At 32.9% G+C, this 11,689-nt stretch overlaps 1 protein-coding gene across 1 annotated transcript; it reads left to right on the top strand.

The window, feature by feature from the left end:
* The first annotated feature begins 1,248 nt into the window (after nt 1-1,248).
* On the top strand, nt 1,249-6,433 carry LOC136224947 (la protein 2). Its single transcript, XM_066013373.1, has 10 exons — nt 1,249-1,395; nt 1,484-1,562; nt 1,689-1,838; nt 1,945-2,087; nt 2,361-2,509; nt 3,448-3,549; nt 3,644-4,061; nt 4,446-4,590; nt 5,025-5,103; nt 6,219-6,433. The coding sequence occupies exons 1-10, from the start codon at nt 1,351-1,353 to the stop codon at nt 6,265-6,267; spliced, it is 1,359 nt and encodes a 452-aa protein (XP_065869445.1). The 5' UTR covers nt 1,249-1,350; the 3' UTR covers nt 6,268-6,433.
* Nucleotides 6,434-11,689: the final 5,256 nt, after the last annotated feature.

The following is an 11,689-nucleotide window of genomic DNA, read 5'->3' on the forward strand; positions in this document are numbered from 1 at the left end:
TTCCTGGAATTATGAGATAACGAGAGCTAATTGAAGAGTTTCCTGGATTAGATAATGCTGATGCTGATCATGCAGTGCTTGGCGTTGCAGGAATTTCAAGTTCAGAGGGAGGAATCGATATCTTAGAGAGAGAGACAGAGAGAAGCAAAGCCAACAGTAGCAAAAACCAGAAAACTAATCGGAGGAAAAAATCAAGAGCTGGTAGCTTTATCAAGGCCATGAATGAAGGCATAAGTCTCCTTCATCCGGCACATCATCAGACCGCCGCCGGTAATGGTGACTCCGGAGTTCCATTCTAGTTTGTCGACCAGAGAAAAAGATTAAGATTAATTGAGTAAATACCTGAAAATCGAAGTCGTGATTCAAAGATATTGTGTCGGGCTGGATTTTTTAAATGCCAAGAGCACAGAACAGATGGCCGGACTGGACTTTACTCAATCAATGTACTAAGAACGACTGCCTTTTCTTTGCCGGATTGAATTTCGCGGTGTAAAGAACGATGATATTCTGTTTCTTTCTCTCTAGCTTCAATTTCTTTCTCTCTCCAGTTAGTTTTTTTTAATAAAGATTGGGGAAGAGCGAAGTTAACGACGGACATTCCAACTAGACTGGCACCCCCGAAGACTCCAGTTAGTTATTGTTTAGTTTTAGGATTCTTTTTTTTTTAATAATTATTTACTATCCTAAAAATTAAAAATGGAACGATATATGATTTAGTTATTTATTAAATATCTTATTTATTTATAAGCCATTGGATTATGCAAAGTTTAAATCCAATGGTTTAATGATCAAATAGCACATGGACCTTAAGAAAGTGCGATAATCCTGTAATTATTATCAACCATTGGATTATAGAGGCCAAAATCCAATGGTAAATGAACAAATATCACGTGGTCAGTGAGGTGCATAGGATCGAAACTATACTACATGTTTAATGTTTAAAAAGAATACCAATTTAGATCTTGATAATGGAATGTGACGCGTCATTCATATTACTCCATTAAGTTCTGATTTTTCTTTGCATGTACAATTGATAAAATTTAATAGAGTAATATCAACGACGTGTCATGTTCCATGATTGAGGTCTAAATTAATATATTTTTAAATGTTAATTCTATATTTATACTATTTTATACGTGAAATCTAAATTGATAGTTCACAAAAAAAAAAAAAAAAAAAAAACCATAGACTTATTTTAATACATTGTCTAAAGAAAAACAAGATAGCAGGCCTGTAAAACGACGCCGGACCAACTTTCCCTCTCAAAAACCCTGCCCACTCCTCTGAACTTCAAAACCAGGAAGTTGCGATTCTACCTCCGATTCTCCGAGCAGTAAGGATAAAGCTCCAATGGGTTCTTTCGACGAGGAAACCGCCGAAAAAATTCTTCACCAGGTATTTCTTGAAAAAATCGTATCCATGTTCATTGTGAAGGCTTTTTCGATTGAAAAATTTGACATAATTTTACCATTTCATTTTTCAGGTGGAATTTTATTTTAGTGACAGCAATTTGCCCCGAGACGATTTTCTTATGGAAAGAGTATCTCAAAGCAACGACGGCAGTATCCTTATCTTCAATCAATTTAAACTTGCATCGTAGACTTTGGTATGTACATCTATGTCCCGTCTAGTTATACACCACTTTGGAATTTTGAATTATTTTTGTTGATCTTAACTGTGAGCATAAGTGGTTAGCTTGGCTCTTATATGTTCATTCTCTAGAATCAGAGCTATTTTGGGGTTGGGTAAGATAAGAAAGGATGATATCCCCCACAAAGTACTGAAATCAGTTGCCAAAATTCTACGCAAATCGGATTTTCTCAAAGTTTCTAATGATGGTTGGTTATCTAATTACATAAGGAATTATCTTGGTCATTGTTGTTACTTAATGTCTTGGCTGTTTATTGAAGGTTCTTTTTTTTTTCTCCTTCGAAATTTTTGAAGGAAAGAAAGTGGGCAGGATTAAAGAGCTCGCAAAGCCTGAAGAAGTTTTAGAACAAGTGGATATTAGAACAATTGCGGCCTCTCCTTTCCAGTATGATGTTAAAATGGAAGATGTTGAAGCTTTCTTCTCAACTTTTGGCAAGGTATAAAATGGGTATTCTTAATCATGTAATCAACTTATTCCTGAGGCTTATCTCTGGAATCATAAGCTTGTTATGCTAAATTTACTGCTATAGCAAGTTTCTTACTCCTTTATTATGGCATTGTAGAATTTTCACCCTGCTGATTCAGTGCTACTGGTTATGAGAAAAATCATTGAATAAATGTTGATATAATTTTTTTTCATGATTGTTATTCACACTATAAGCCTATGCTTCAATGTTGCTAGGTACTTCTTTACCTTTCTTTTATTGTAGGTTAATAGTGTAAGGCTGCCTCGTCATGTGGCAGACAAGAGGTTTTTTTGTGGCACTGCCTTGGTTGAGTTCTCTTCAGATGGAGATGCTGAAGATATCTTGAGGCAAAGCTTCGTTTATGCTGGTGCCAGTTTAATTTTAAAACCAAAGTAAGTTATGATTGTTTGTTTTATTTAGTTTTCACTAGCATTCATATGTTAACGTCATTCAATCTAATGCTTTAGTTTTGTAGTTGACAACTCTGTTTGTTTACTGCTGCTAGAATCTTGTTCTAAACATGTCTTTTGAACAATAAAACATAGAAACCTTGTCAAATTGCTAGGGATTGAGGGTAGATGTTAAAATTTTCTTCCATGTATGTGACATTTTGGAAAGGAAACTAAGAGCCTTGTGACACCTGTTTGTTCGAGTAGGAGTACATCATAATTTAGTGATCCAAGATGGAATGTCTGTAAGTCATTATTTTAGAAAAACAAATGACGGAACTAGTACATGTTTTATTCCCCCTTTTCTCCCTACGTGTGTGTGTGTGTGTATATATATGGTCATAGTTATAACTTATAGGTTCAGAACTTAAGCTGTGGTTTTTATAAAAACTACATCTTGAAGAAGCTGAAAGAGTTCAGAAGCTAGTAACAACTCTTGATGTTCTTTCTTTGATATATTAATTCTAAATGACATTGCTTTAATCACTAAAATATTTGCATAATTTTGTATGCATATGCAAGGAAAAATGAAAGAAATTGTTTTCATTGTAAAATTGCGAGTGCTGAGAAATTGAGCAGTATCTGAGTTATTGGGGTAGTGATAACTTTCCTGCCTATCAAAATGTAAGTAAAAGTTGTGGGTCTTATGAACTGGTTCGTTTCCAAATTTATGTATTTGAATTTCAGGATATAATTTTCAGTTTTGTTCTTTGGGTCTTTAAAATAAGCTCATTGTCTTTGTTAAATAACATCTTTGTCACTGTGTATAACTATATAACAGACGCATTCTCGAGTATAATTTCATTTTGAATATTTAACTTTTTCAACTCTTCTTATAACAGTTTCCTCTCATATTTTTTGTTCTCCTTTTGGTGGTTTAGAAAGGATTTTGATTGTGAGAGGGCAAAAATGATCAAGCAAATTGGAAAAGACAATTCCCATATGGGCTCAAATCACAAAAACAGTGACAGTGCAAGATTCAAGTTAGTTTTTGCCTTTATTATCTGATATGCTGAAGTCCTTCCTGTTTGTCAATTACTTTACCTGATGGATTCCTTTTCCTTGGAGCTACCACAGAGGTCAAGTTGTTGCATTTTCATTGGAAAGGAGATCAACTGAAAAAACAGTAAAAACTAGTGCCGACATTGATTCGACCACTAACACTAACAGTGGAGAGGAATGTAAAAATGAGAATAATAAGGTGTCCAACAAACGTGCTAGAGACATTGAAATTGTAGAAGCACCTGTTAAGAATAAGGAGAAGAAAAGCAAAAGTACTGGGGAAAAAGGAGACACTTCTCTAGAGATTGTTAATGGTGAGAAGATACAAGATGTCCTTTGCCATGCCAGTGACCAATCTCCTGAAATAACTTGTCATAAGGAAATTGAGAGAGTAATCCAAGGAGAAAGGTTTACTACTTCCATCCTCGAAGAGAAAGATATTCTCTCATGCAATGAGATAAAGGAGTTTTTTCAAAGATTTGGGGCTGTCAAGGTTCGTCACTTTGTATGCCCTTTCTTTCAATAGATCAGCTATCCTTGTGATCTTTTTGCTGAATATCCTTTCTGCTAATCTTTTGCTTTTATTTCTTTTGAGCCTCCATCTTTCAAATAGTATTTTGAGAATGATATTCATGTTTTTCAACTTTGACCTCTTTGATGTTCGATGCATAAATAATTTTCTAAGAATGTAACAGTCATTTAGATTAGGGTAAATTGCATTTGATTGGGGTGATATTTTCAAGTAGCTGTTGGAAAATCGGCTGAATTGCGTATACTCAGATGATGACTGATTGTTGATGCTTTTGAGAATCTAATTTTTGATGTAGCTCATTAATCCTCTTTTTGCATCTTTCCATTTCGTTTGTTCATTTTGCAGCACATTGATTATCACGAGGGAGCAGTTTCAGGCTGCATTCACTTTGAGGAAGCAGAAGGTGCTATAAAAGCCTGTGCTGCTGCAGAGTTTATCGGAGAAGGTCTTGCTGTGAAGAATTTCATTGTTTCATTCAGAGAAGATACTGGTAGGCAGCAGACTATTATTATAACTAATGAACTGGTACAGCTATAAAGTTGCTCTTTTCAAATGGTTGAAGAATTCTGGTAGAAGCATTATGTGTTCTTTTAAGCATTTATTTAATGGCTCTATGTACCCTACTTTGTTGTGTCTTCAGAACTCATAAGTTTATTATTACATGAAGTAGGAGGCAATCCTTCTATGCTTTTGAAAAAACTTCAGAGTATGAAGTAGGTAAAATGCTTAAGAAAATGAAGATCTATTTTCACATGGGTACAAGGGGCATTATAAAAAGGAATGGTTGTAGTTAACTAGACCGGCACAAACTAATTGTATGTTGATTTTTAAGTGATCCTCTAGGTTCATCTCAGAAATCCTTCGTGGTTCCAAGAAAGTCATCTTTAAGATACCACTAACAGAAGCTTTTTGCCCCCTTTTCAGCCAAGACTAAAGAGGAGCTCTCAGAAATGCATTGTTCTGAAAAAGAAGGTTGTCAAGAAAGTAAAAGTGACAGAAAAAGGTATATGCAATATCCACTGCTTGGTATGGCTCTTGTTTATGCATTTTGCAGGCTTCAATATCTGCTGAAATAGTATTAGGCTCTGTTCTTTATCGCTGAAAAAAACTGAACTGAATTGAATTGAACTGAACTGAATTGAATACTACTGAATACTGAACTGAATACTACTGAATACTGAACTTAACTGAATGCTACTGAATTTAACTGAATGCTACCGAACTTAACTGAACTTAACAATAATGATGATATTATACTTTAAAATAATTTTCATGATAATATTGGACATTAATGAACTTTTAATAATAATAACGGTTCTAATAAATTTAATAATATCAATAATAAATAAATATATTATTAAAGATAAAACTAAATTGAATATCAAATAAAAGCCGGGTTGATAAAATCTTGGCTCGATAAAAGCCGATGAAATTAAATAAAAATAAGTCTAATTTAATTAAAAATACAAATTACATACAAACACAAATTTATATATAATTTAAAGCCTATGAAATTAAATACAAATCTTCATATGAATACAAACTCTTAACTTTTTATTTTAATTAAGGTGAAAGTGCAAAAATAACGTTTTGGGTCAGGAGTAATTTTACCTCTAACGTCTAAAATGGTGGAATTTTATCCCTAACATTGATAAATTGGATAAATTTGAGAAATAATTCATAATATGGATGCAATTCCTAATTTTTAAATATGGATGCATACTTTAGTTTTATTTTTTTTATTAAACCATATATACTTTAATAAACTATCTTGACTTTTATCTAATTTATAGATAATGATAAACTATAAATAATAATAATAATAATAAATAATGATAAATTATAAATAAATAATAATAATAATTATAATAAATTATATATAAATAATTATAATATAATAAATAATGATAAATTACTGAATAATGAAACTGGATGCTGAAACTGAACTGAACTGATTGTTACTGAAATTAAGTGATAAATAACAAGCCTTATAAAGCTGTAATACTTCCATGAATGATTTGCAAATAATTAGCTTAGATATTTATCCTTTCATACTTTGGTCAAAAAGTAATATCATCCATTCCTAAAGTTTGCGGAGTTTTTACTTGTGTCATGCAGGAAGCACAAATCCAATAAAGAGGGAAGGGCTGAAGCTCCCACCTTATAAGAAAGTGATTCTCTAACCCAGTGGATAACAAAGGTTAAAAATGTGACATCTGTTTAAGAATTTTTGGGGTTGCAGCACTTTATGCAGGTTAAAGTATCTAGGGATAAGGCTCAATTTTGCCCCCATGTTAGAAATCCTAACTTAATTTTTTCCTTTTCCTAGGGAATTCTATGGCTAATTTTTGCTGTTATTTACTTAAAAAAAAAAGAAGGTAAATTGAACTGAATTTTTTTTTTCATAAGGGTAAGATTGAGCTAAAGTTTTTAGTATGGAGCAAAATTGGGCTTTTTGGTACAATAAAGGTAAAATTGATCTTCTCCAAGATAAATTTGACCTTTATCCAAAGTATCTATAGATGTTCTGTAGAACAGTTGAATCAAAATACAAGTCCCATTTCACAAAAGAAAAAAAGAACTAGCTAGAGATTCAAACTGAATGAAGGGACCAATCGGATTGATTGATTTGTTTACTTAAATGATCTACCTTCCTGATCATTTTCGACCCACTTAAATAGAGGATCCATTTGACACCTGGAAAAGGAAGCATATGTTAAATTTTCTATGTGCTGTTCTTTGTCTTCTTTTACAATTATGTTGGAGCTGTAACTTTCAAAAAATTCTACCAATCAAAGGATAAATATGAAAATCTGGAATATTGGGTATGGAATTTGTTTACTGAAGGATAATGGTAGATCTGAATTGGAAAACGTTTAGCTTGCAGTGTCAAAACAGGTTATTATATTATAATTGCCTTAATGTGACCTATATATTCCACATGAAATGTCAGGGTAAATAATTTATTAGTCCCTCATTTTTTACCTATTATACTATTTAGTCCCTCTATTTTGAAAAACACATTATAAAATTTATATTTTTTTTTTGTCAATATTAACCATTTGGTCATTCTATCTATTTTTTTTTAGATTTTTAACCGTTATATTTGACATAAACAGATAGGCAAAAAACAACAGAGTAACATGACCATTTTATATCTACAATGGTTGTCTTGAAAGCTAAGATATGTTCGGTTAAAAATCTAAAAAAACTAGACAGAAAGACCAAATGGTTAATATTGATAAAAGATAGGGATCTTATTATGCGTTTTTCAAAATAGGGGGATTAAACAGTGTATTAGATAAAAATACAGGGACTAATAAATTATTTACCCTTAGAAATTATAATCATTAAGCTGTTAGGATACCAAATCTTTCAATGATAACTAAGAAAGAAGTATTTTCTATGGTAATGTTTTCTTTTTTCTGAAAAGAATGGTTAATCTTGAATAAAATTCAGAATTAAGGAGTTACCCAAAGATGGGTCCTTGCTATAATAGTCTTGAAATTGAAATTGACTCCTTTGTAGAACATGTCTTGCTTTTAGTAATCAATACAGTCCTGTATTTGTTGATATTTGACAATAAAGCCAATGCAAAATAGCTTACTCGGATAGGTGACAGACAGTAAGTTTGATTTGAATAATCTCGACATTTATTTAAAATAAGGTCATTATTGTCACTATTCGTATTTTCTAGTAGCATCTTAAATAATCTATACAAGAACATGTAATGTTAGAATTTTTTTTTTTTTGGATAGTGAGTACTTTTTAACCTTTATTTTGAATGAGGGGGCTTTTCCTCATTATTCTGAATTTATTTTTTTAAATGATGGAAAAAATACGATACGTTTTAACTTTACTACGCTTTCCATGCTGGTGAAATTACCAAGAAAGATATTATTTGAACCGTATAACCTTGTTAGCTCAGAATCTAACAAATTTGAATCAACTACTTCTACTTCCACTAAAATTGGAGGGCTTTCCTTGTAATTATCAATCAATATTGGGAAATAGGCAGAGGATGGAAAGTGAGGCATTTTGTTGCAGATTTAGCAACAAATTGGACATGTTTTATTGTTGATCTGAGGTTACGTTACATTATGGACATAGATTAAAATAACATTTATCTCTTTTTATTAATAATTTTTATTTTTTGTATCACTCATTAAATTGAACCACTCTCCATAAATTAAAAACTTAAAATGGCAAAAAATACAATTAATCTTAAACTCATTAATAAGGATAAAATAGGAAAAATTAACTTGAAAACTAAACCTGATAAATAATATGATATAAATTAAATGTGACAATTATTTTGAAATAGATCTTATATTTCAATTATTAATGTGATATGACTTCAACTTCCCACATCAAAATTAGGAGTACCGCACCGAATAAGGGAATAAAAAGATTTACAATGTTGATTTATATATAACCGGATTGAATCATTAACTTTTTCATTAAGACAAACCGTATTGTACCATCTGTTTCATTAGGTACAATGCTAAAAAATTTGAACTCATAGGATTGGACCAAACTGATCTCACCCTATGAGCACCTATTTTTGGACCTATGATCATCCAATCCGACAACCATCAAAACAACTGGTAACTCAAAAGCTAGCAAAACTGCTTCCTAAACCACTTCAAATGGGTTGGCATACAACACTTGTTGGCTTGGCCAGATCTCACCCACTCTAAAAATATCTCATTTTTTTTACAACAAATACAAAAGTATCAAACCCTAATTTGGAGCTCCCCATTTGAGCAGCCACCAAAGGCTCTCTTTTATCTTTTTCCCATTTTGACTCTTTTTCTCTCTCTATAAAAACTAAACTTTAAAGTTTAGATTAATGTAAGAAACTCATCCTTTATCATCTTATATTTGGATTTGAGCAATTCAATTCTCTCTGATATCATACACAATTATCGTATTACAGTGGCCCATCAAGACAATTCCTCCCAACTCAATGATCGCCAACACCATGTGGGAAGGAGGATCTTACGGTGACACTATTCAACCTAAGTCTTATCCCTTGATTTGCGAAACCACAGTTATGACTAGTGCAACTGTTTCAGGTTGACAATATACCTCCAGTATTAAGCAGCTGTCACGTGGGCTCCACCTCATTTAGACACATATAGTCTCACCTCCCTATAAATAAAAAGGTACACATTACAATAAGAGGTAACATTCTTCTTGTATATTTCAACTACATGCTTTTCATTGTCATTCTCTTTTAGCTTTACTGACTTAAGCATCATAGTGCGGTCTCTGGTCCCCGACTCCTTCTTGATCATTTTATTGTCTTATTTCTAGCATCAAAAGAACCATATGAAGCTCACCTCAGATTATTGGACATCAAATTAGTGCGGTGAGCGTGGAACGAAAAAATAAAGTCATGACTTAATTAAATAGTCTTGTGATCCATTCATTATCCAACATCCCTTCATCATCAAACACACCACAAAGATACAGAACCCGTGTAGAAACAAATGGAAATCCACTCTAACTCTTGAAATTACCCTAGAGTTTGACCCGCGTATTGAATCCTGTTAGGGTTCGCTAGAGTTAGAATAGAGGAAAATTAATGATGAAATTACTAAATAGTTGATCTACAACATGGGCTTTCTGCATGAATCAATGAATGTTCTAAGAGCTGAACGTGTAACAAAAATGACAACTATTAGAGAAGAACTCAAAGAGCCTAGAAAGGCCAACAACTTCCAAACAAGCATGACTTTACTACTTATTCTATTGGACATCGCATTGTTTAAAACTTCTTATGCAAGAGAGAGTTCTTCTTAGTTTCTTAGTAAAAAGATATAAGAGGTCGGTCTAAAGGAAAAGTCTATAGCTATTGTCATCATTCTAGATGCCTTCTAGGGAGCATCGTAAAGGAGGATATGAGAAGTCATACTCTCCTCCCCACAAAAGGTCGTCTTAGAGGCATCGTCGAGATTATTCTGACGAATCCAAGTCTCCCGGGTGAAGGAAAGCCATCGGGAAAAAATCGATCAAATCATATCACCATGATCATAATAAAGACCGAAGAGAAGCTTTAGAAGACCTAGAGAAAATGAAGCTCCTTTTGACAAAGCAGAAATGTACAATCTCATTCATAAGGAAGTTTGGAACGTCATGGTTGATGTTGGCATTGACGCTAAGATACCCGAAGTTACTAACACTAGTTCACCACTTTACACAGATATACTAACAAGACTAATACCAAGAGAATTCAAGTACCCTTCGGTCAAAGAGTATAATGGAATGGGAGATCCAAATTTCCATGTGAAAATTTTCTAAAGGTTATTAGAGACTATGACGACCACAAACGTTGTCATGTGTAGAAATTTTCTCACAAATCGCAAAGATGTCACAACCTACTGGTACAAACACCTTTTGCTCGGATCTTGCATAGTTTTGCTCTCCGATGGCTTTTCCATTTTTTTGCAAAACTAGCCTTTGTGATGCATTGGACTAGAGGGGTTTTGCTCGACGCGGCTTTCCCTTTGATAGCTGTTGAGCGATATCCGCAAGTGCACGGTATACGCTTGTAGTAATAAAAGATATCGATCCCACAGGGAACGTTTTTTAAACAAAACTTATTTATAATCTGTTAAATTTACTTTTAGGTTTATAATATGGAAAATCGTTTAATCGGTTTTGGTTTTGAAATTGCTAGAATGAGAATTAGATTAAAGTATGAAAATGTTAGAAAATATTCTGATTTAAGAATGAATTTGCAAGATAGGAACGTTTAGTACTTTTTAGAAAAGTAAACGAATGTATTCGTTTGCATTAAGCAAAGAAAACAACTTTAAACTTTGTACGAATTATAAAGATGAAATAAATGACGGAACCTCTAATTAATTGGCTTTGAACATGACAAAACCCTTTCGGGATAGTTGCCCTTAATCAAATTAAAACTCTTTCGAGATAATAATTTGCCTAAGTGTTCAACAAAGTTTCCTTGTAAAGATTTTGGATTAAATACGTTTTTAATGAAAACACCAGCAGTCACTTTAGTGGATTGGTTACCATAAGTGCTGCATAAAAATCTATCGAATAGAACAGACTTTATTAGATGAAATATAAATTGATACAAGTTTACAGAGAACATGGAGCATGGAAATATTCGACGGCTTGCAAGTGAACGGGTTGATCAATCCTTTCCTTGGGTTTCGTTAGAGTTTGTCAGGCTCAGGGGCGGATCCTCTACTCAATCTTCTCGTTGAATCTTTGTAATAGAGACTGGTCGGTCTACTACCAAAATGAAAACTAAACTGGAACAATGTCTAAACGCTACTAAACTTGTTATTATTGAATAAACAATGTGTGTACAGCATATTGCTTTTTACAGAATCGAAATCTAACTTCTGAATCACTTGATTCAGAATTTCTGCATAAATTCTATACTAATCTTTTTTTTCTACATATTTTCAACTCTCCATCAACTCTTTATTTATAGATGTTGAAGAGTCTTGATTGAAGTGTCGTGTCCGTTGTGAAGAATCGTGTCCATTGTGAAGAATCGTGTCCGTTGCGAAAGGACGTCTTTATCCACCCGAACGATCGCGTTTCGTCGA

This window comes from Euphorbia lathyris, chromosome 3, assembly GCF_963576675.1.
Source record: "Euphorbia lathyris chromosome 3, ddEupLath1.1, whole genome shotgun sequence".
NCBI classification, from domain to species: domain Eukaryota; kingdom Viridiplantae; phylum Streptophyta; class Magnoliopsida; order Malpighiales; family Euphorbiaceae; genus Euphorbia; species Euphorbia lathyris.

What these genes read in the sequence shown, in the direction of transcription:
- LOC136224947 (XM_066013373.1), top strand. Translation starts at nt 1,351, where the DNA reads ATGGGTTCTTTCGACGAGGAAACCGCCGAAAAAATTCTTCACCAG. An exon ending in ATCTCAAAGCAACGACGGCA is followed by an intron (nt 1,563 to 1,688) that starts GTATCCTTATCT and finishes TGTGAGCATAAG; the next exon opens with TGGTTAGCTTGGCTCTTATA. An exon ending in AGTAAAAGTGACAGAAAAAG is followed by an intron (nt 5,104 to 6,218) that starts GTATATGCAATA and finishes TGTGTCATGCAG; the next exon opens with GAAGCACAAATCCAATAAAG.